The following is a 25,685-nucleotide window of genomic DNA, read 5'->3' on the forward strand; positions in this document are numbered from 1 at the left end:
TTCGATAGGTTTTAAATAACAAGACATTTTAGAAAAGATTCATCAAAATGATGCAGATGGTAATCTTACTTAAACTGAATTCATATTACTGATGGAAAAGTTTAATCCAGGTAATAGTTTTTGATAAAGAATGTTTTATATATTTTTACTTTTTAAAGTATCAGGTTGGTAAAAAATATTTTTACCTTTTAAATTAAAAAAAAAAATCAAATAGACTCTAAGCTCCATGAAAGCAGTCACAGTACAGGGCTCATTCACTAATGTCTACCCAGAGACTAGCATATATTAACAAACATTAATCAATATTTCAAAGATGGATGGATGGACAAATTAATGTCCATAAGCCTGTGTTAACGTGGATTCTAAAGCCCTAGCATATCAGAACCAATACTTTAGAAGAGAACAGAAGGGCACTTTACAGATACTGACACAAGCAAGACAATGACAGTTTTAAAGTAAACGGGGAAATAATGTATAAAAAACAAATCACAGAAACTTACAGTGGTATACCAATATTGTAAATAATCTATACACCTCAATATCATCTAAATACCAACATGTATCATGTACACTGCAATCTCAGAACTGTTCAGAATTTAAATTGCACAAAATAAACCCAAATGTAGAATAGAAAAACAAAAAACACATAAAGTATTCTCAAAACAAATAAGCATTTATACCTCCACAGCAGCTAATCATCTTCTCAGAGAAGTGTAAGTATAAATTACATGTACATGATTAAATGCTTTTCTTTCAGGTAAAACACTCAAGATAGATACATAAAGTTTCTTTCTCAGAAGATTTTAAATGTATTCAAAAAATTCTCCAGACTGGGTATAGCAGCTCATGCCTATAATTCCAGTACTTTGAGAAAGAGAGACAGGAGGATCACTTGAGGTCAGAAATTCAAAACCAGCTCGAACATAGCAAGACCTTGTCTGCACAAAAAAAATTTTTTTAATTAGCCAGGTATGGTGGTACATGCCTGTAGTCTTAGCTATTTACGAGGCTAAGGCAGGGGGATAGCTTGTGCCTGGGAGGTTTAGGTTACACTGAGCTAAGATCACACTTCTGTGCTCCAGCCTAGGCAAAAGAGTAAGAATCTGCCTCTTTAAAAAAAAAAATTCCAAAGCAAAATAACTAGTAACTTTCTACACTTGCAATACATTCTTTTATATGTTTTTCCCACTAATACACCACACCTGCATTTTTAATTGTGAGAATATTTTTCTCCAAGAATTTCCTCCTCATTTATTCCTACTTGGAAATAGGGAACAAGAAATTTTAAGAAAGTTCAAGAATGTTACTGATATGGTTTGGGTCTGTGTCCCTATCCCAATCTCATGTCAAACTGTAATCCCCAGTGTTGGAAGTGAGGTCTGGTAAGAGATGACTGGATCATGGGGACGGATTTCCCCTTTAGTGCTGTTCTCATAACAGTGAGTCAACGCTAGATCTGGTTGTTTAGAAGTATGTAGATCCTTCACACCTCTCTCTTTTACTCCTGCCATGTGAGATGTGACTGCTTCTTCTTTGCCTTCTGCTGTGATTGTAAGTTTCCTGAGGTCTCCCCAGCCATGCTTCCTGTATAGGCTGTGGAACCTTGAGCCAATTAAACCTCTTTTCTTTATGAATTACCTAGTCTCAGCTATTTATAGCAGTACGAGAACAGACTAATAGAGTTGCTTTCACAGTACCAAGAACACTGAATTAGCTTTTAATGTCTTTCAATGGTAAATTAAAAGTGCTACAACCATATCACTGGCTGGTATGAAAAGTAAACATGAGCACCATCTTTAACTCTCTTTAACTATTACAAGTATTTTATGAAGATACTGGAGTTATGAATGGATTAAAAAATGGCCAGTTAAATCCTCTTATCCACAATCAAAAGTACTTAGCTTCACACTGAAACTGATAAACCCTAATGTTAAACAGCACTTCCCAATCATTGCTCCTGCCTACTTCTACAAATACACCATTAGGTACCTATAACAGGTCAGCCTGTAAGTGAACTTAGATTTCTTTTTCTTATTTCCTACTTAAGGTGTACTTTGTAGCAATGGGTAGAAGAAAGCTGTGTAACCTACCTGGATTTGAATTATCTTTTCTGTGAATGGTAATCTAGAAGTCACTATGCCAATCTCAAAGATTATTAATAAAGACCCTGAAACACAGCAGGTGATCAGGAAACAGAATCTACTAGCAGTCCATACTCCCTTATCCAAATTCTCAGGGCCAGATATGTTTGAATGTTGAATTTCTCAGATATAAGAAAGTGTATTTCTATTTACAGTGTACACGGTTTTATAAAGTATCCCCAGCAAGCCCTGGGGCAGCATCCTCAACACAATACGTTACCATCTGTAGAGAAACACACAAACATAATCATACTAAGGAGACAAATAAGCCTACATTAAACTTAAAATCAGTTTTCAGAGAGTTTAGGGTTTTAATTTAGGATAAAAGATTATGGACCTGTTTAACCGCAAAATCAGTTCTCAGAATAACAAAACAGGGGAAACAGACAGTATACAAATATTTTGAGAATAATGGAAAACTGGGGTCTTATCTGAGTGGAATGTTATCTACAAAGGTAATTCAGTATGACTAAAGTACAGTGACTATCTCTGGAATAATGCCAATCAAGACTGGGGTTGGGGGTGGGGGAGGGAAGGCAAGCAGGGAGGAGATAGGTAATGTTTTTCTGTCACTGTTGATCCAAAGGGAGATGGAGCCTTATCCAATACAGTGAGGTGAGGAACCTACTTTGAACATAGTTGTGTTTTGGGGTAAAAGAAGAGACTCTCAGCAATTATAAATACTTCCTACATATTATCAAATGTTACCAATCCACCCTTAAGGAAAAAAAACATAAAACAGAAACCGTGAGTCACAAAACACACTGCTCTCTATATACCTTCTAAGCACAGGCTGCATATTCAAGAGAAATGGAAAACGATAGTGGACTTCCTCTCGTTCTCATTCTGATTCTACCACTAGGAAGGCATAATTAATTCCTTAGCCTCTACTTCAGAGAATTTGAGGGCCTGGGACCCAAGTTACACTACAGAGAGTAGTGGCTACACAACTAGCAGAGAGGAATTCTGCCTGCACATTCAGATATCGGTGGTAGGTCCAGCCTTCAGAAGATTATCAACATAGACAAATCTCCAAACACAATACTCAGAATTAATCTGATCTGGACTCAGACATACATAATTGTTTTTTAGAGACAGAGTCTTCCTCTGTCGCCCAGGCTGGAGTGCAGGGGCACAATCATAGCTCACTGCAGCCTCAAACTCCTGGACTTAAGTAATCCCCCAACCTTAGCCTCCAGAGTAGCTAGGACTACAGGTGTGTGTCACCATGCCCAGCTAATTTTTTATTTCTTGTAGAAATGGGGTCTCGCTATGTTGCCCAAGATGGTCTCAAATTCCTGGCTTCAAGCAATCCTTCCACCTTGGTCTCCCAAAAGCACTGGGATTACAGGTATGAGCCACTGTAACCCAGCCTCAGACACATATTTGAAATTGCTACATTCTGAACACGAGATCCACTAGTTCTTAACTGTATTCATCCTTTTATATGTTTCACACTGATTCCAGTGATACCATGGATCTAAAACGTTTGATCAAGAAACTGGAGACAATAGTCTTCCCATAGATCAATATTATATGCCTACTCCAATGTAATTAACATCTAGTAAGCACACACACAGGATGCCATATAAGAAGTGCAGCCCAAACCAAAATCTCACTCATGTCCCACCTGCTCTGCCATCTTCTCTAGTCCTAAGGCCATTAAATGCATTTGCTAAAATACTACACTACTGTACCACAAGTTGAATATACCAAATCTGAAAATCCAAAATCTAAAAATTTTTGAGCACCAACATGACCCTCAAAGGAAATGCTAATTGGACCATTTTGCATTTCAGATATGGCATGCTCAACTGGTAAGTATAATGCAAATACTTCAAAATCGCAAACACTTCTGGTACTGGGCAGTTCACATAAGGAATTCTCAACCTGTATAAGTATCTACTCCTATCCCATCCCACCTTCCTTCCAGACTTGTATCTTTTCCTTCCAATTTAATTTAGGATTCTGAGGACCTGAACTTAAGTCACATTCCAAATTTACCATAACATTGTGGGGAAAAAAAATGTATTTCATTTCACTTCCTACTATCATGTTTGTGTTGGTATAAAAATTATTGAATGAACAAACAAATGGCTTAACAATGGCAAGGACCTAGATACTAAAAAGACACTGTACCCTAAGTGAATGCATAGTTCACAGAAACACTAGATCAATTATGAAAGATCATACCATGTTTTTAGAACAAAATTATCTGCTATTAAGTAAATAAATCCCTTCTTCATACTCCCTAGAAAAACACAGCTGTTTCTCACTGTTTTGTTAGGATAATAGTATTTTATCCTATTTGAAACTTTTTAAGCTAAAGAAAAAACTTTTTCATTCTTACCTCAAGGATAAAAAACTACACATTCAATTCAGATGTTATTCATAATTTACTGATTTTGTCAAGAAAATTTGATTACCTGAGTGCATGGATACAGTAGATACATCTTGGCATGTTCTTTCGATCATAGATATCTGTAGTTTCTGGGTAAAAAATCTAGGAAGAAATAAAAGAAATAGAGTAAGGTATCCATACACTTTGTTCATTTGACCTTCACTATTCATCAACAATACAAATCAAACTATGGACAGTTAGAAAACATCACTGGCATTCAGCAAATGACTTCATTAGGGTGAACAGACATTTCATCATAAGATTGCAAGGAATAAAATGCTATAACACAGAATAAGAAGTACTACCTGGAAAACTTCTATTTGGTCAACCTACTAAATTTCATTAGGTGTGGGAAGGTGACTTACTTATTTCAGACACAGATACAGGCATATAAATACAAGTTCTAGTCCAGCTGAAATCACTGGGTTGATCTGAGTATGAGGCTTTCAGAATCACAATGTTCCTAGTTACTATCTACCACCATGCCTAGATGGAGAAACAACTCAACAATGAACATTTACTAAGTGCTTTAGTTTGTGCAACCTGCTGTGTTTTAGAGATTGAAAAAACCATAAAATATTTAAATGTGTTATAATGTTTGGGAGAAATGGGAAGCTACCCAGATGGAGTAGCTAGAATGGAGTATGTATAAGGGAATTTGGAAGACAAGTACTTTTCCATGGTAGCACTTACCAAAATCAATCATTTGTGTTCATCTGTTTGGCTTCTCCAACAGACTATAAGCCACATGAAGGCAGGGCTAGATCTACGTTATTCACTGTCATATCTTCACTACCAAGCCCAGAGCCAGGGTCATGGAAACTCTGTATTTGATGAGTTAATGAATGAGGCAGGATAGGAACAGAGTAGATTTAGACTGGAAATAGCCCTGAATTTTAAGACTTCTCACAGTCATATGGCACCATACAATTCAATCTGTAATTTTGGGAAATAAGGGGCAGCAGTGGTTTGGAGAAGCAAAAAACTGAATAATAAGGTGAGAAGAATCTAGATAAGCAATAAAGACCTATACTAAGACTGTGAAATAACAAACTAAAGAAATGAGTGAATCATGACAGAAAGCAAAAGAAGGTCTTCTAAACAAGAGAAACAGCCAGAACAAATAAAGCAGAAATAATCATGAAGACTTTGTGAGACAGTAAGGTAATATACCCTATTGTTTTTTAAAATCTACAGAATACATTCTAGAAAGTAATAGAAAAATAAGGTTGGATAGGTAGGATAAAATCATATTATTACGAGCACCTTGAAAGTCAGACAAGTTTGAACTTTGTAAGTAGGACATAAAGAAGTATCCTAGCTTTGGAACTAAGGATAAAAATAGAGCCCTGGGAAGATGCGACTGGAGATGGGACATAGGATATGTTGAATAATGGGAGACTGGAGTTGGGGAGGTAGGCTGGGAGGCTGCTCTAACAGTAGATGGATAAAAAGAGATATTTCAAATAAATGGAGAAGGCTTAGGGCATGACTGGATTTAGAAGTTCAAGGTATCTGCAAGGTTTTGAGACGATGACTGGGAAATGATGATATGACATCATTTATTATAGAAGAAGGGAAGTTCACTTGGGGAAAAGTAGATTTAGTTTTGGATATGAAAAAGTCTAAGTGACAGAAAGCTATCCAAAGAGAAATGTCCAGCAGCCAACTGAGGATACTATGTTTATTTTGTATCAGCAAGTCTTGAGAATAACTGAAACCATGAAAAAAGGAAAATGTATCTAACAACAATTGCATCTTAAACAATGTCCATCCCTAGGAAGTAGAAGGTAGAATAATTAAAGAAAACAGGACTAGTTGAGCAGATTAAAAACACTTTTTTTTTTTTTTATTAAAAACACTTTTTAAAAAATCAAACTAAGAAATATCTCCGGGAAAAGACAGCCACACAGTACCATTTATGATAGTCAAAAAGGATAAGAACCAAAAAATTACTGCATTAAGTTTCTATAATAGGCCAGCATGTACCATATAAAGAGATCAGAAAAGACATCCCAATAAACACCATATATGTATTGTCAATTACGTATTATATATTATGGACAACAATACAGTTTCAGGTTATCATTGGTTCCTAATACTTAGAAGTCTTCTGGGCCTAAATGAAGGGTGGACAATTCAAGGCTTATAGCCATGATTATCAAGTTGTCCCTGGAAGCCTTTAATAAATTCTGTTTGTCACAACTCTAGTCCAGGACAATATGCTACTGTTAGTAAATTAAAAAAAAAAAAAAAAAGTAATAAAATTACATCATTAAAAAAGCATCTTGTAGTAACAACACTACTAGCAACTGCAAATATTAACAAAGGTCTTAGTGCCATTCCAAAGACGTTAAATTGTCACTGTCCACTGGTAATATACTACATAAAAATCAGGAACAGGAAGTTACAGGTGCACAGTTTAACATTTTACACTGTATAGCACAGTATTTTATACTATACTAAAAAACAGGAAAAGGAAGTTACAGATGCACCGACAGCCAAGCAGCTATAAGAACTTGACGTATTGCATTTCCTGATTATTTGTGGAGCCTAATTCTCAAGCATGCCAGTAGCAATGAAGAGAGCTTCGGCACTTTCTCTGAATAAAAAGAGGACAAAAGCTAGTCTTCTGCAAAGACTCAGCTCTAATTTAACTCAATTCAACAAATATGTATGCAACAATATATATCTGTTGTATACTGTATACATATTGGTATATGATATATATACAATATATAATTGTATATATTATAATTATATATTATATATAACAGATTTATACAACATACCTATCTGCATACATTTATATACTGCACAAAATATAAATGTATACTTGTACAAAATATAAAATAGTTCTAGCCACCTTCTGATATTCTATATCTCACTTTTTTTTTAATAACAAATTTTCCTTTGGTTACAAAAATTTGAACCCTACAGGAAAGTATAAGAAAAATAAAAACTATGCTTAATCCCATCACACAGAAATGAAAACCGTTATCTCCTTACAAATTTTTCCCAAAAACATGCATTTATTTTTACACAAAAATAGTGATCTTAGCCAGAACATAAACCCTTATAACCTTAAACTGTCTTTCCCCACTTAATACATCAAAGACCCTTTGTTTATTTAGGTTGATATCCTTTTTGACGGCACTAGTATTTGGCTGTAATGTAATTAATACCCCTCGTGAAAAAACAGCACTTTGCTATCAATTTTTTCTATCATAATCAATGCTAAAAAATCCTTATATATATATAAGGATTTATATATATATATATATATATATATATATATATATATATTTTTTTTTTTTTGGTGGTTTCTGATTATTTATTTGGGATAACTTCCCAGAAATACAATTCTTAGGTCAAAAGATACAAACAGAAAGAAAAAAACAGAGAAAGAACAAAAGACAATGAAATCAATTCATTCATGCCTGTAAGAGTGACAATACAGTGTGGCAGTTATAGATTCAGGCAGTCCTGAGATGGCAATTTCACTGAAAGCAACACTAAATAAACTCCTGAGCAAAATCCCCAGAAGATGTACACTCTGTATCAAAACTGCAGCCATGACCAATAACAGATACAGGAAGTAAACATCATTCTATCGCCTCTACAATTTAAAATATAAAATGAAAATAAATAAATAAATAATATAAAATATAAAATGAGCCTTCATACTTCCTACAGGTTTCTAAACTATTTCCTTATATTCCCAAAGGTCAAATTTTAATGTTACCAACTTTGTGAATAAATAAAAACCACTACTTTGGTATTCTTTAAAATGGTGAATCTCACAGCATGTGAATTCTATCTAGGGAAAAACAGTAAAATGTAAGTCTACAATTTGATGTAGTAAAAGTAGATATCATCATAGGAAATTTATCTAGGGTAAAGTGAAACAGGTATGAGGAATATAAAAGAAAAAGAACAAAACTGTTTCCTAAGTCAAAAATAAAGACATCCTTTAGTATTTAAGAAAACCACCAAAGATTTTGAGAATAATTTTACAGGTTTCAAGAATGACAGCAGGTTGTTTGGGGGTTATTCTAAAACAGTTGGAACAAAGCCTAAACTGTTAATCTCAGATATGTTACCTTAGGCAATCCAATCTCATCCATGGCATTCAACCACTGAATCACATTATCAGTGTGTCTGAAGTGCAGGCCAGTTGCCTAGAAGAAAAAAAAACTTATTAGGTACCACTGGCTGTACTGAAGCAAATATTAAATAAAAACTCTCCTTGCAAAAGCTTCCTCATGAGATTTGACAAGGTCTCCTTAATTTTGAGGTCATTGTGCTCACATTCCAATACCAAAAAGCCAAATCCACATCTCAGCTCTTCTCACTTAGGAACCCCCTAGAGAGCCTTCCTGTGTACAGTATGCTTGACAGAAAATGTGGTCTTTCGAGTTAAATTATCTTGGATTCAATTACTGGCTTGGTAATCTACGGTGACACTGGATAAGCCACTTCATCCTTTAGGGACAGAGTTTTACCATCTAGAACGGCTGCTTTTTATGTATAGAGACTAAGTGAGATAACGCACATAAAGTAATTAGTATGGTGTCTGAACACAGAAGATATTCACAAAATGGTATATCAAAATATCACACTGGGCACAGTAGCTCATTCCTGTAATCCCAGCACTTTGGGAGGCCAAGGTGGACGGGTCATCTGAGGTCAGGAGTTAGAGACCAGCATGGCCAACGTGGTGAAACCCGGTCTCCACTAAAAGTACAAAAATTAGGCAGGGCGCAGTGGCTCAAGCCTGTAATCCCAGCATTTTGGGAGGCTGAGGCGGGTGGATCACGAGGTCAAGAGATCGAAACCATCCTGGTCAACATGGTGAAACCCTGTCTCTACTAAAAATACTAAAAATTAGCTGGGCATGGTGGCACGTGCCTGTAATCCCAGCTACTCAGGAGGCTGAGGTAGGAGAATTGCCTGAACCCAGGAGGCGGAGGTTGCGGTGAGCCGAGATCGTGCCACTGCACTCCAGCCTGGGTAACAAGAGCGAAACGCTGTCTCAAAAAAAAAAAAAAAAAAAATTCATCTTCAACTAGGAAAATTTCTAGATATATAACATCATAAGAATTCTATCAAAAACACAGACAGCTAAAGTTCTTTCCTAGTATATCTTTTTTTGTGGCGGGGGGGCTTTCCAGACTAATTCTAAAAGAGATATAATATTATTTTCCTATTGCATATTGCCTTTGCACAAATGTCTCCATTCTGCCAGGCATTGTAAAGGCTATACTTCATTCAAACAAACACACCTTACGCATATTTCTCAACAACTCTTACACAAAATAAAGCATACTAATTTTCTCAAGCTGACAGAAATCTAAGCCCTAAGCAGGGAGGGACTCACCTTGTATCTGGTCTGTTCTCGATCATAGATTTTTTTCAGGGACACCACTTTGGGAGAGAAGAAGTTCCCCAGTTTGGCGAGATAGACCCCATTCCTTAGCCCCTCCTCCAGTTCTGTGGTAGGGGGCAGATCTTCCCCGAGGCACGCTTCCATCCATCTGCACAAAAGGAGAGAGGATGTGAAAAAAATAGGGAAAGTCAGAACTTTTCCTTAGAGATTTTAAGCTTCACTTCCATTCTCCCTGGAGAAGCTTAAGTTGAACATAACAGTACTCTTTTACAATCAGTTCCACATACATCTTTGCCCTGGCCCAGTCAGATCTCAGAGGCAGGAACTTAGGAAAATTACTGAGCACGAATGCCACTTTCTTCTCCACCCAGCTTTCCTCTGCTCCAGCAACACAGCCAGCTGCCTCCCCAGACCCTGACTGCTCCCTGCACCTCAGACCCTTTCCCTCAGTCCTTAAGTTACGCTTTAACAAATCCTAAGAAAGACCATTTGTAACAGAAGCCACATCTCAACTGTTTAGAAGCTTAAATTTGTTGCTGATATTCTTTTCCAGATTCAGAACTCAGAATCCACAGTGAATTTCTAGGTCCAGGTTTTAAGGTTGTTTTGAGTTTATTAAAACAGACTCAATTATCACAGCTAAAATACTAAAAGCTATAGAATCAGTAAATAATGAATTCTTAGATTTCTGGAGGCAGGGAGGAGGTTGTAGAAAGGATCGGAAAACTATTTTCCAAAAAGAAAAACAAAGAATAAAATTTAAAAAAGAAAGCTGTATTTTCCCCTTCAAATACCTCTCAGGAAATTTCAAGAAAGCCTAAGATAAAAAAAAAAAAAAAAGACAGTTTAGTTACATGTATTTTCTACCAGCAGAAACACAGGTAATAGTAATGGCTTTCTTTTCTTTTTCATTTCTTTTTTCTTTTCTTTCTTCTTTTTTTTTTTTTGAGACATAGTCTCACTCTATTGCCCAGGCTAGAGTGCAGTGGCGCGATCTCAGCTCACTGCAACCTCCACCTCCCAGGTTCAAGTGATTCTCCTGCCCCAGCCTTCTGAGTAGCTGGGACTTCAGGCATGCACCATGCCCAGATAATTTTTGTATTTTTAGTAGAGACGGGGTTCTGTCATGTTGGCCAGGCTAATCTCAAACTCCTGACCTCAACTGATCCACCTGCCTCAGCCTCTCAAAGTGCTAGGATTACAGGCCTGAGTCACTGCGCCCAGCCCATGGCAACAGTTTTCAACCATAGAATCCTGTGAATATCTAAGGAAAGCTACAGACCCTTCCCCAGAAAAATATACATATACTTAAATTTTACATATAATTTCAGAGATATTATTGACTTTATAAACCCCAGATTTAAAACTCCTAATTTAAAATTATTCCACTCAATTTTTTTTTTTTTTTTTTTTTTTTTTTGAGATGGAGTTTCGCTCTTGTTACCCAGGCTGGAGTGCAATGGCGCGATCTCGGCTCACCGCAACCTCCGCCTCCTGGGTTCAGGCAATTCTCCTGCCTCAGCCTCCTGAGTAGCTGGGATTACAGGCACGCACCACCATGCCCAGCTATTTTTTTTGTATTTTTAGTAGAGACGGGGTTTCACCATGTTGACCAAGATGGTCTCGATCTCTTGACCTTGTGATCCACCCGCCTCGGCCTCCCAAAGTGCTGGGATTACAGGCTTGAGCCACCGCGCCCGGCCAATTTTTTTTTTTTTTTTTAGTTTTCATTTTATTTTTGTATCTTCAACTGAAACATCCAGGTATTTTTTAAGCTTTTTTTTAAGACGGAGTCTCACTCTGCTGCCAGTCTGGAGTGCAATGGCACAATCTCAACTCACTGCAACCTCTGCCTCCTGGGTTTAAGCAATTCTGCTGCCTCGGCCTCCCAAGTAGCTGGGATTATAGGCACCCGCCACAGTGCCCAGCTAATTTTCGTGTTTTTAGTAGAGTCAGGGTTTCACCATGTTGGCCAGGCTAGTCTCGAACTCCTGACCTCCGGTGATCCACCCCCGCTAAGCCTCCCAAATTGCTAGGATTACAGGGATGAACCACCATGCACAGTCTATTCCACTCAAATTTCACAAGGCTGACATTATCCTTACATTCTTTACCATACAGAAAAAAAAAATCTCCCAAACACTAGATGTTGCCTGGTCTTTTTCAAAGTGATAAATCTTTGAAAAGCCTCATGATACAGCAGACTGAAGTAAAAATCAGATTTACTGACAAATAAAAATGAAATATTTATGTTTATTACTACAAAGAAGTTTAAATTAAAGGCCAGGTGCAGTGGCTCATGACTGTAATCTCAGCACTTTGGGAGGCCAAGGCGGGCGGATCACCTGAGGTCAGGAGTCCAAGACCAGCATGGACAACATGATAAAACCCCGTCTCTACTAAAAATACAAAAAAAAGTCGGGTGTGGTGATGGGCACCTGTAATCCCAGCTACTTGGGAAGCTGAGGCAGGAGAATCGCTTGAACTCAGGAGGTGGAGGCTGCAGTGAGCCGAGGTCGCGCCACTGCACCCCAGCCTGGGCACAACAGAGCAAGACTCTATCTCAAAAAAAAAAAAAAGTTTAAATTAAAAGGCAAATAAAGCTGGAGGAACTATCTATCTGAATATGCCATACACACAGACATATGTATCCACAAAAACGCATAAGACACTAACATATCAATAAAAATGTAGGCCAAATAATATGTAAATTGTATTTATCACGTTTATGTGTTTTTACATATTCTTTATAGTAATAAAATTGCTGGAAAGATGAGACTATAGAATGTATGTTTATCAAACTTTATAATTCAGAATAAAATTTCTTGTATTCTATCTTTTCAAACTGAGAATACACCTCAGAATCTTTTTTTTTTTTTTTTTTTTTTTTTTTGAGACGGAGTTTCGCTCTTGTTACCCAGGCTAGAGTGCAATGGCGCGATCTCGGCTCACCGCAACCTCCGCCTCCTGGGTTCAGGCAATTCTCCTGCCTCAGCCTCCTGAGTAGCTGGGATTACAGGCACGTGCCACCATGCCCAGCTAATTTTTTGTTTTTTTTAGTAGAGACGGGTTTTCACCATGTTGACCAGGTTGGTCTTGATCTCTTGACCTCGTGATCCACCCGCCTCAGCCTCCCAAAGTGCTGGGATTACAGGCTTGAGCCACCGCGCCCGGCTAGAATCTTTTTTTTTTAAAATAAAACAAGGTGAAGCAACAATTACCCTATTTTTCTCAAATTCTATAGAATAGTCACTCAATCTTGCTTTTATTTATTCAATTTTGAGATGGAATTTCACTCTTGTTGCCCCAGCTGGAGTGCAATGGCGCAATCTCAGCTCACTTCAACTTTCACCTCCCTGGTTGAAGCGATTCTCCTGCCTCAGCCACCCAGGTAGCAGGGATTACAGGCACCCGCCACTGTGCCCACTTCCATGCCTGGCTAATTTTTTGTATTTTTAATAGAGTTGGGGTTTCATCAGATAGGTCAGGCTGTTCTCGAACTCCTGACCTCAGCTGACCCACCTGCCTTGACCTCCCAAAGTGCTGGGGTTACAGAAGTGAGCCACCGCTCCCACCTCAATCTTGCTTTTAAATCTACTCTTCTTTTTAAACAGCCAGCATATTCACTAACACATGAAGGCTGATGGGGATATGAATGGGCCAGATAATTTTCTGATTGTTTCCTATACTCAGTGATAAGCTTCTCTGCTTGGTTTTCTTTCTTTCAAGTAGCAGAACTTAAATGGTCAGAAACGGGAAAAAATGAAACAAATGAGTTTTCCAGAAGAGTTATCATAATAATTTAAACTAGATACCAATTTGAAATGGCTACAAAAATCTAAACTATAACTCTATTGAACCTAAAGACTCAAAGACCAATGCGGAAAAGAATGGTAGTTGTTGGTATGGAAAATAGTGTAGTTCAAGGACACATCTCATCTTTTTACTACTGAAAAGGATACTGATAAAATCATTCTGGCAAACAACTACTGGCAACTCCAGCTCTCAGGGGACAATCTAACTTGGGCTCTCATTAACAGGGACAAAGTGAACAACTACAGCCTAAGCCAAAAATGGCCCTCAAGCATATAATAGTATCAAAAAAAAAAAAAAGTTACTTATTTTTCTTTTTAAAATGAAGTAAACACATAGGGAAAACTATGGATACAGAGCACAACAGATACCTTTGCCTTGAATCAGAGCCAGTTACCAGAGGTGTTTAGTTTTTCCTCTTTTCTGGGATTTCTAGACTAAAATAAAAATAAAAAGAGAGACAATGGTGACATTGCCCACAATTCTTTTTATTTCCTTCCCCTAATCCAACAGCTATAAAACAGTCCTGACTTAGATGTTTCCGATAGCTAAGTAGAATATGTTTCATCTAACACAGGTGTCATGTCAGAGAAGAAAGGTCAACTGTGATTTGGTGAAAGCGATTAAGTAGAAAGAATGAGCTAGAATAAATATGGAGGCAAAATACAGTGTTTCTAAACAACTGCTCCAAACTGAAGCCGCCCTCCAAGTCACCATACATGTGGCTTGCCCACCAATCTGAACTATTTCACAATGGAGTATCACCTGGTTTGTTTATAAGAATAAAACAGGTCGGGTGCAGTGGCTCATGCATCTATCTCAGCACTTTGGGAGGCCGAGGCAGGCAGATCACAAGGTCAAGTGATCGAGACCATCCTAGCCAACATGGTGAAACCCTGTCTTTACTAAAATATACAAAAATTAGCTGGGCGTGGTGGTGCGCACCTGTAATCCAAGCTACTTGGGAGGCTGAGACAGAAGATCACTTGAACTCGGGAGGCAGAGATTGTTGTCAGCCAAGATCATGCCACTGCACTCCTGCCTGGCGACAGAGCGAGACTCGGTCTCAAAAAAAAAAAAAAAAAAAAAGAATAAAATAAGTCAGTACCAGGCAGGATGAGGTGGCTTACACCTGTAATCCCAGCACTTTGGGAGGTAAAGGCAGGCCAATCACTTGAGGTCAGGAATTCAAGACCATCCCGGACAACATGGTGAAAACCCATCTCTACTAAAAATACAAAAATTAGCCAGTATGGTGGCATGCACCTATAGTCCCAGATACTTGGTAGGCTGAGAGGAGGATCACTTGAATCTGGGAGGTAGAAGCTGCATTGATTTGAGATCATGCCACTGTATTCTAGTTAGGATGACAAAGTGAAACCCTGTCACAAACAAGTAAATCAGGACCAAACTGCTTTGAAAAGTAGAATGTCATGTTACTATAATTTTTAATGTTGGCAAAAGTTTAGATTCTACTATAATTCCAAGATAATATAACAAACCTTTCTTTCAGTCTTTCTCTACAGCTCACAAGAGATTATCTTTCTTCCACTAAATCACAGAATCACAAAATGTGAGAGCCAGGAAGCAAATGTACTTCTAGGGAAAATCTCTGTTTGTTTTTAACATAATATATATCTAAAAATGGCTAGGCACAGTGGCTCACACCTGAAATCCCGACACTTTGGGAGGCCAAGGCAGGAGGATTGCTTGAGCCCAAGAGTTCAGGACCAGCCTGGCAACACAGCCAGACCCTGTCTCTACAAAAAAAAAAAAAAATTAAAAATTAGCCGGGCCTGGTAGCACATATCTGTAGTCCCAGGTTGAGAGGCTGAGGCAGGAGGACTGTCAGAGCCCAGGAGGTCAAGGCTGCAGTGAGCTATGATTGCGCCACCTTACTCTAGCCTGGGCAACAGAGCAAAACTCTGTCTCAAAAACTACACACACACACACACACACACACACACACACACACACACACACACAGCTCTCAGGGGACAGTCTAACTTGGGCTTTCATTAACAGGGACAAAGTGAACAACTACAGCCTAAGCCAAAAATGGCCCTCAAGCACATAACAGTATCAAAAAAAAAGTTACTTATTTTTCTTTTTAAAATGAAGTAAACACAGGGACAATTAGTAAACATTTCTCAAATTTTTATGGACATTTTTCATGTTATAATACAGTTTCTAAAGACTTAAGTTTACATAAAAATTTAACCAAGGGCTTACTCACCTATATTAGACATTTACGTAATTTCTAAATGTTTTCAACCATTAAATAATACTGCAAGGAATATCTTTGTGCACTGTGTTCTTCTTTATTTAGAATTAATTCCTCAGGAAAGGTCCTTAGAAGTACAACTTCAAATTAAAAATATAAACATTGAAAAAGAATTTAACTGACCATAAGTCTACTTGGAGGCTAATAACCTATTTGCACAATCCCCCCATTTACAAATTAGAATGAGGCTGACCCAAGGTCAACCAATTGCTAGCAGCAAAGGTGGAATAACAAGACTGATTCCTAGGTTTAGAATCCGCCTCACTTTATCACTGTTGCTGTCACTACATCACCCAAAAAGCCAGAAGGGGCTGAGCTCCACAGGCTGTCTAAATAGGGGAAAATTTCAGATCTACCAGGAAGGAAAAAGGCTGGTATCTCTCCACATTCTGTCTACTTAATAATTAAAGGTATTTTAGCTTAACTAAATCCATCGGTGATTTTCAATTTGGACACAAAGCTTTTCTTATAAAACTTAAATATTTAGAACTGGTTTAAGTTCAGCAGGGTGACATGGCTCACACCTGTAATCCCAGCACTTTGGGAGGCCAACGTGGGTGGATCATTTGAGGTCAGGAGTTGGAGACCAGCCTGGTCAACATGGTGAAACTCAGTCTCTACAAAAAATACTAAAATTAGCCAGGTATGGTAGAGTATGCCTGTAATCCCAGCTAGTACATGGAAAACTGAGGCATGAGCTGAGATCACATCGTTGCACTCCAGCCTGGACAACATTGCAAGTCTCTGTCTCAAAAAAACAAAAAAACAACTGGTTAAATTCATTCTCCTACTGAATACTGTGTTCCAGGTATGGTCTGACCAGCCTGAAATGCAACAGGACTATCATCTTCTTCATTCTGACACTCCATAATCACAAAGCCTCAGATTAAATTATTCTGCTTTTCAACCAACAGAGACTCATGTCTTTTGTCCCCAAACACAGAGCTGCTAAACCATATCTTTAGCTTTTTTTTTTTTTTTTTTTTGAGAGGGAGTCTCACTTTTGTCACCCAGGTTGGAGTGCAATGGTGAGATCTCAGCTCACTGCAACCTCTGCCTTCAGTGTTCAAGCAATTCTCCTGTCTCAGCCTTCCGGTTAGGTGGGATTACAGACATCCACCACCATGCCTGGCTAATTTATGTTATTTTTAGTAGAGATGGGGTTTCATCACATTGGCCAGGCTTGTCTTGAATGCCTGACCTCAAGCGATATGCCCACCTTGGCCTCCCAAAGTGCTGGGATTACAGGCGTGAGCCACTGTGCCCCGCCTATAAAGACATTTAAAAATAAAATTCTGGCTGAGGTGGGAGGGGTTGCTTGAGCCTGGGAGTTTGAAGATGCAGTGAGCTGTGATCGAACCACTGCATTCCAGCTTGGGCAACAGAGTGAAACTCTTGTCTCAAAATCAATCAATCTGTGCACAGAAAAAAATTCATTGGCCAACACAACTTTTGACCAATTCTCACGTTTAACCCTGTCCTAGCAATAATCCTATAATTTCAAGGATGGAAGGCTCATGAAAGATCTTTTGGCCCATCTCAATTCCTCCATTCCCCTCACATGTTCTTCTCCATCCCCAATTTGACACCTTAATGTTCCCAAAACATCTCAGCCAAATCAGGAAGCAGGCTGAGCTTCCTGATCCTGAGTGTTTGATTCCTGAGATTCAAACATTCAAGATAACCCGATTCATTTCTGGATTCCAGTAGTCAGAAAGTTTTTGTTTAGCTGGCATCAGATCTCTACTGGCACCCTAAACTGCTTCTGAAGCAACAGAATATAAAAATAAAAGCATAATGTGAGCAGCACTGGCCATGGAGTTGGAAAGACCTGGTTCTATGACCTGTCTCTGGCACTTACCAAGAAAGATCGCAAGCTACTTAACCGCTTCCTTCATTTGTTAACAAAGGCTAACAATATCTTGTAAATACGTTTGTCATTGAGGATATAATAAGATTGTGAGTGAAATATAGAGCTAACACAGTACTTGGCTGGGTATTGAAAAAATATTTGCACTTTTCCTCCTATCCCCTCATAATGAGTCACATGCTGACACTTCCACAAGTAAAATGATTTCAGCTTCTTCAAGCACGTATCATAAAAACAGAATAATAATAGCGCCTACCCACAGAATGTTTATGAGGATTAAAGAGGCAACAGTACATATAAAATACTGAGAACAGTTCCTGGCACAGAGTAAGCACTCAAAACGTTACCATGATACTAGCCGTGTTAGACATGATCTCTGCCCCTCACGTCTTTTGCTCATCTCTGAACATTCTCCAACTGAATACTGTGTTCCAGGTATGGTCTGACCAGCCTGAAATGGAACAGAACTATCATCTTCTTCATTCTGACACTGCATAATCACAAAGCCTCAGATTAAATTATTTTATTACACTTTTTCAATCAACAGAGACTCGTTTTTTTCCCGGAATATAGAGCTGCTGAACTGCATCTCTACAATTCCATATTAAAATCATTATTTACACTCATCTCCATGACATATCTTCATGTTAGAGTCATCAACTGTCCCTAATATCAGATCTTTTGGATGCTAATTCTGCCTTCCAAAATACTAACTTCTCTTCCAGCTTCACATCATCCACAAATATTAATGGGTTTTAAAGAATGAAGAGGAGTTTATCAAATAGCCAAAGCACAGAATGCCCCCAAATAATAGAAACACCATGTACAAAGGCAGGCAGGCACAAGAAAACAAGGTGTGTCACAGGTAGCTCAGCATCAGCACAACTGGAAGGTAAAGGCAAGGGGACAATGGGAGGAGATGATGACAAAGTAAGCAGGCTGGATCATGCAAGGCCTTATTTACCACACTAAGAAACCTTTACTGCATCCTAGTCTTGGGGGACACTGAAGGATGACCTGACCAGACCTGTTTTAGAAAATCACTTTGGCAACAACGTGGGGTTGTTTAAATTTTCTTCACTAGCAAACAAGTACAAATGCTTTAACAAATAAGCAACTTTTTAGACAAAGTTTGACAACATCATACTAAGTGGTGTGACATCAGCAAGTCCTACATGCGATCAGAGCTCCACCAAAACCACAAGTAGAGCTTGGCACAAAACACTTAACATTTTTCATATTTCTCACAAGGGGTGTAGCAGGCTGAGAACAGGGTTCTTAATCTCTCCTCTCAAATGGGATATAGAATATATATATTCAGTATATTCTCTTCAAGTTTAACCCCAGAACTGCTTTAGCCAATCTCAAATGCAAAATTTTTAAAAAGTGATGTCAGATCTGAAACACAATTACTAAACAGGAAAAAAAGTAACATAAAATGATTCATTTTTAATATAAATGAAGCTAAAAGTCTTCACACCATGTAGCAAACATGAAGCTAAATACTTTACATACATTGTGATCTCAATCTTTGCAAGAACCTCCTAAGTACTACTATAACTATTTTACAGATAAACTATGGGTTCCAAAAAGTATATTTCAAGATTATCTGGCAAGTAAGTTTGCACTTGAACCCAAATTGGTGTGATTCTGAAGCCCATACTCTGTTTTTTTCTCTTTTTTTGTTTTTTGGGTTTTTTTGGAGACAGGGTCTGTGCAGTGCTGTAATCATGGCTCACTACAGCTTTGACTTCCTGCATTCAAGCCATCCTCCTACCTCAGCTTCTCAAGAAGCTGGGGTCACAAGCACATGCCACCATGCCCAGCTAATTTTTGCATTTTTTGTGGTAGAGACAAAGTTACCCAGGGTGGTCTCAAACTCCTGTGTTCAAGCCATCCACCTGCCTTAGCCTCTCAAAGTGCTGGGATTAGCGTGAGCCACCAGACCCAGCAGTGAAGCCCATACTCTTAATTGCTACAGTATACTTCCACCTTCAAAAATAATAACAGCTACCACCTACTGAACACTATGTAACAAATGCTCAAGTTCTGAAACTGGGCTTCCTGAAGTATCCCACACCAACATATGTGACCTCATTAACAACCCTTACTCTGTTAAGCACTAATAGAGAGGTCTAAAGTATCAAACATTGGTGAAGTTGATGCAATTAGTACAAAAATGAATGCTAATACAAAAGGCTATCTTTAACTACATAGTCTCTTTATTTTTTTTTTGAGACAGGGTCTCGCTCTGTCACCCAGGCTGGAATTCAGTGGCCCAATCACGGCTCATTGTAGCCTCAACCTCCTGGTCTGAGTGATCCTCCCACCTCAGCCTCCTGAGTGGCTGGGACCACAGGTGTGTATCACCACACTAGGCTGATTTTAAAAATTATTTGTAGAGACAGCAACTGCCTATGTTGCTCAGGCTGGTTTTGAACTCCTGGGCTCAAGGGATCCTTCCACCTCAGTCTCCCACAGTGCTAGGATTATAGGCATGAGCTACTGTGCTCAGCCTACATAGTAATTCTTTTTTTCCTTTTATATTTAGTCTATTTTTTTAAACTTTTGTTTCATAAGTATTTTAAGTCAATTCCTCAAAAAAAAAAAAAGGTATATATTCTGACACTTATGCACTCATTCAGGAAACATTTTGAACTGACTACTCTGTGTAACAATTATCAATGGTATAGCATGCACTGAATACCAGTCCCTACCTTCAAGGAAATTACTCTCTGGTAATATTTAAGCTTAAACAACTAGCCACCATAGGAGATGATATTTGAATTAGGCTCTGCTCAAATAAATGGTATGTAGGGTAGTGAAAAATGAAAAAAGGAACCATGTAACATAAAGGGACAGCATAAACAAAGACAAAATAAGAAGTCTGAAGACAAATGGCATATTGAGTGAATGGTAAATCACTGGGGTAGAGAAGGCGGTAGAAAGGTATCTGGATCAGTCATTTAACCTGCAGGAATGGGAACTATGGGAGGTGTTCAAGTAGACTTAGAAAGGAAACTTGGACAGCAGTGTGGACGACAGATACAAAGGAGAAATATTAGGCAACCATTTCAGTAATCCAGGTGAGGGGTAATATATTCTTTAACTGGGACAGTGGTGGAAACAGAATAATGAACAATTACAAAGGTAGAATTGATCCCACTTGACAATCTGTTAGATGAGGGAGGGGGATTAGAAGGCCAGTGGGAAAGATGTGAAATTTCACAGATGACTGAAAAGGTGGGGGACGAGAGAGTGGGGAAGCAGTTAGTTCCAGACTCACAGTTCACAACTAACATTAAACACCAAATGGATTAGAGAATTTTTTAAAAAAGAAAAATAGTTCTATACTCTTGAAATAAGAAAGAAGTTTACAAACAAGACTACAGAAGCAGAAATCAAAAAGGAAAAGATAAACTGGCTAGTATTTAAACTTCTACATGGCCATTTTAAAAAAACTAAGTAAGGCCAGGTGTGGTGGCTCATGCCTGTAATCCCAGCACTTTGGGAGGCCAAGGTGGGTGGATCACCTGAGGTCAGGAGAGTGAGAACATCCTGGCCAACATGGTGAAACCCCGGTCTCTACTAAAAATACAAAAATTAGCCAGGCTTGGTGGCAGGTGCATGTAATCGCAGCTACTCAGGAGGCTGAGGCAGGAGAACTGCTTGAACTCGGGAGGCAGAGGTTGCAGTGAGCTGAGATTGTACCACTGCATTCCAGCCTGGGGACAGAGTGTCTCAAAAACAAAACAAAACAAACAAAAAAACTAAATAAAACTTTAACAGGAAAGGATACCTGAGGAAAACAATCACCAACATATAACAAAGAGCTACTAATATTCTATTATCTTCATATGTACATACATTTTTTAACATTGAAATAAAATGACAAACATTTTTCTAGAAAACTATGCTAGAAACACAAATAGGAAATTCATAAAAGAAAAATAAAGATAGCCAGTAATTACAGGAAATTTTCTCAATCTTACTACTGGCCAAAGAAATGCAAATTAGAGTAACAATATCACCATCTTCAGCTATCAGATTCGCAAAGATTTTTTAAATGATAACATTATTGTCCAGTGTGTGGGGAAACCCCACATTCTGACACACAATTCTAGGAGAAAATCTGGCACCATACACCATCTAAAGCAAACTTAAAAACACTTCTATAAAAGGGAAAAAGAGAAGATTTTTGTCTTATTTTTAAAAGATGATTTGGTGACTTGTGGCATGGATGACTACATAAAAGATGATGCCATTAAACAAGACTGGGGACACCCACAAAAGCTGGAGTGGGTGAGCAATTCATGGTTGAAACATGTTCAGCTTGAAATGTCAATGGGACACCCAGGTAGTGGCATCTTGCAGGCAGCTGGAAACAGGTCTCAGGAGGGAGACCCAGGTTGAAGACCTAAATCTGGAAAATGGCACCACAAGTGCCCACAGAGATACAATTTCTGGAAGAAAAATTTAAAAGCTGAAGCACTGTGCCTCAGAGAACACCAGCATTTAAGAGGTGAAAGAGACAAAGACAGTGCCTGTGATTAAGTAAGAACCAGGAGAGAATCGCAAAATGGCAATCAAGGAAGGAAAAAAATCAGAAAACTGGAAGAGGTCAGCAGCTTTCAGTGCTGCAGAGAGGCGGGTGGCGAAGAGAAAAGAATGTGGCACACAAGGAAGGAGGTCATCTGTGGCTCCCATAAGGGGAGTCTCAGTGGAGTGGTGATGCAGTCATCCAATTACAATAACTAGAAAAGTAACAAAAACTGGGAAGGAGAGGTAGCAGATGTAACCTTCTTTTTTGAAGTTTTAATTTTAATTTAATTTTATTTTTTAATGGAAAAGAGGTTTTGCTATGTTGTCCAGGCTGGTCTTGAACATCTAAACTCAAGAGATGCTTACCTTCTAACCCCCATCACCCTCCCCGTCCCCTTCTCCACTTCCCAAAGTACTGGATTACAGGCATGAGTCACTGCAACCAGCCAACCCAACTTCTTTTTCTAGAAGTATAAGGGAAGAGGAAAAACTAGGGGGAATGGAGAAATGGTTACTTTGAGATGGTGCCATGTCCAGGGAAAGTGTTTCTTTTTTTTTTTTAAATGATTGTGGAAAAAGCATATGTTTATAGTCTGTAAGAAAAGAACACGTGAAGGAGGGGCTAAAGATATAGGAATAAGAACAAAAGAATGCAAAGTTCTGAAGGGCAGAGGCGGCAGCCAGCTACCAAAAGGAATATACCCTACTTCTTCCCTGAGAAAAGAGGGAAGGAAATAAGAATGACCAAGAATGACATGTTATTCAGCTAACTTATCTGAGCTTCCGTTTCCCATATATAAAGCAGGATTAGCAACACCAGCAAACCTCATAAGGTTGTTGTGAGGATTAAATGAGATGATATACACCAAATATTAGTGAGGAAATAAAGATCACCTGGAGTCCACCAAGTAGACCAGCCAGAGACAAAACTTCTTATCTGAGGAATTTAGAAATAACTAGACTTCCCTGTCTAAAATCGGCACCTGGTTCCAGCCCTTATCAACTTAAAATGTGTTAAGTAACTAGAGTTTCTATGCATCTCTGGAATGCCATGCCGAAACTCACTGTGCAACATTTGCTGATGTTATATCTACAAATGTAATCATTCATCAGGACCTATGTGGCTGATACAGTCCAAATTACCTTTAAGCTCCTGCTTTAAGTTCTACAAAGACCCAAAGGAAAAATCCACATGCTCACTTCTCTCTTGCCCAGGCATTCTTTTGCAGCGTTCTTCTTTCTAATAAAACTTTGCTTTTTCAAACCTATACTGCTGTCAGTAAATTCTTCCTACCAACCCGCAAGTAAACTACTTCCTAATGACGGAGCTCTGACACCTCGCCCAGCAACTAGCAGTAGGCTCTAAATAATGATAGCTATGTCTACGTGTATGTATACATGAGTGTGTGGGTAAAGCGGTTAGATCCACAGAAATAAACCTACTAATGGAGTCTGACACTCCATGATTAACAGCTGTCTATCTTGTCTTACTGATAACATTTTTCAAAGGGAGTAAATACTTGGCCCTACCCACTCTACACTCAGCAAGACAAAGAAATAACTATACTGAGAACTCTGCTGTGGTAAGCCTTAAAACAAGTCCAGACCAGGAGCATGTGTAGAAAAGAATAAGGGTGGAAATCTGAATTAGGGGTCTGTGGAAACCAGTTGAACAAGTTCTGCAGAGCACATGACTTCAGTGGTTTCCCAGCTCTGTGCAATACAGAAGGGGAACATACCAATGCCGGAACTGACTACTTCAAGCCATTGAGATTCAGTTCCTCCAGGAACAGCTCCTCTGGCACCACACCCATTTTGCACAGCAAACATCCCCAAATGCCAGGGTTACTCTCCGCTAAAAACCTCCCAAATTTGGCTGTCTTTCCCCACAATTAGGATTCTACTAAACCACTAACACTTCTGAGCACCACCTAGGCACTGGACACAGCCCAGAAATTTCCATATAGTAATGGTAAATCTAAGTATTGAGAGAAAGGAATGCAGAATATTCAGTAAAGCATTCTTTGCCATATGCTGTGGGAGGGGAATCAGCATGACGTCCCAGAGAAAACGGAATTGATTTTATAGGTCATGAAATACTGCTGGTGTGTGTTGATAAGGGAGAATATGTCAGGCCAAGGGCAGAGAATGTGCAGACCCTTGGAAGGATTCACAGAAGAATTAAAGAATAAGATTTAATTCAAAAGATCATTCTGAGAAGTTACAGATTAGGAGAAGGGACTAGAGCAGGCGTCCCCAAACTACGGCCCCCTGAGGCCATTTATCCCCTCCCTCCACCCACCCCACCCCCCGACCCCGCCGCCGCACTTCAGGAAGGGGCACCTCTTTCATTGGTGGTCAGTGAGAGGAGCACAGTATGTGGCAGCCCTCCAACGGTCTGAGGGACAGTGAACTGGCCCCCTGTGTAAAAAGTCTGGGGACACCTGGCACTAGAGAGAAGTGAGGAGACACTAAAGAAAGTACTGCAGTCATCCAGCCAAGAAACAAAAAAGGCTTGTTTCCCCAACCATACAAGCAAAATGAAAAATCTTGATAGTATCTGTTTTAAAGGAAACTTGAGTATAACTTAGGCCAATCTGAAAAGCTACCAGAAGTGAAAAACAGGGAAACGTTTTTGCTTCAAGTTACATATTTAACTTCTGTGTGCATTTATATCTAACACAGACCCCTAAGCAAATCACTTCATTCTTAGCATAACCAGATAGAGTAGGTCAAGTCTACTAGCCAAAATTAAATGTCTAATTGTTTTATTTCAATAGGGTCCCTGGTCTTATTGGATCATAGTGATGGGCTGCACAACTCAGTCAATTTAGTAAATATTATTATATTGTACATTAAAAACAGGTAGACTTTGTGGGATGTATATTATACTCCAGCATAGTTTTTTGTTGGTTTAAGTCTGGGCTGATAGATTAACTACTTACTCCTTGATCAAGTCTTCAGATCCAGAGACTGGTGAAACATACCATGTTTAAGTTTCCTATCTATCCATCCATCCCTAGTTAACCATTTATCACAGAGCATGAAAGACCTTTTAATACTTAAATGAAATGAAATTCCAAAACTGAGTTCAGTCTAGACGATAGCTAAGTTTCAGAAGCTACAGCCTAATCATTACTAATCTGTGGGCAGCTCTTGAGAATAAAAAAACAGATAAGAGTCCTCTACAAAGTGGAAGACAGGTACCTATTTCTTTGTAAAAGCAACCCTCTGCTAGAGCCCAT

General features: G+C 38.7%; 1 protein-coding gene across 1 annotated transcript in view; it reads right to left on the reverse strand.

Moving 5' to 3' along the window:
- IQGAP1 (IQ motif containing GTPase activating protein 1) overlaps window positions 1-25,685 on the reverse strand; it is a 116,313-nt gene that overhangs the window by 64,051 nt on the left and 26,577 nt on the right. Inside the window, exons 3-5 of the mRNA XM_010349494.2 lie at window positions 9,923-10,079; window positions 8,646-8,723; window positions 4,568-4,644 (exon numbers count right to left, since the gene is read on the reverse strand). Of these exons, the coding sequence (XP_010347796.1) occupies window positions 4,568-4,644; window positions 8,646-8,723; window positions 9,923-10,079 (312 nt within the window). The remainder of the gene's footprint in view (window positions 1-4,567; window positions 4,645-8,645; window positions 8,724-9,922; window positions 10,080-25,685) is intronic.

Source organism: Saimiri boliviensis, chromosome 5 (assembly GCF_048565385.1).
Source record: "Saimiri boliviensis isolate mSaiBol1 chromosome 5, mSaiBol1.pri, whole genome shotgun sequence".
Classification (NCBI taxonomy): domain Eukaryota; kingdom Metazoa; phylum Chordata; class Mammalia; order Primates; family Cebidae; genus Saimiri; species Saimiri boliviensis.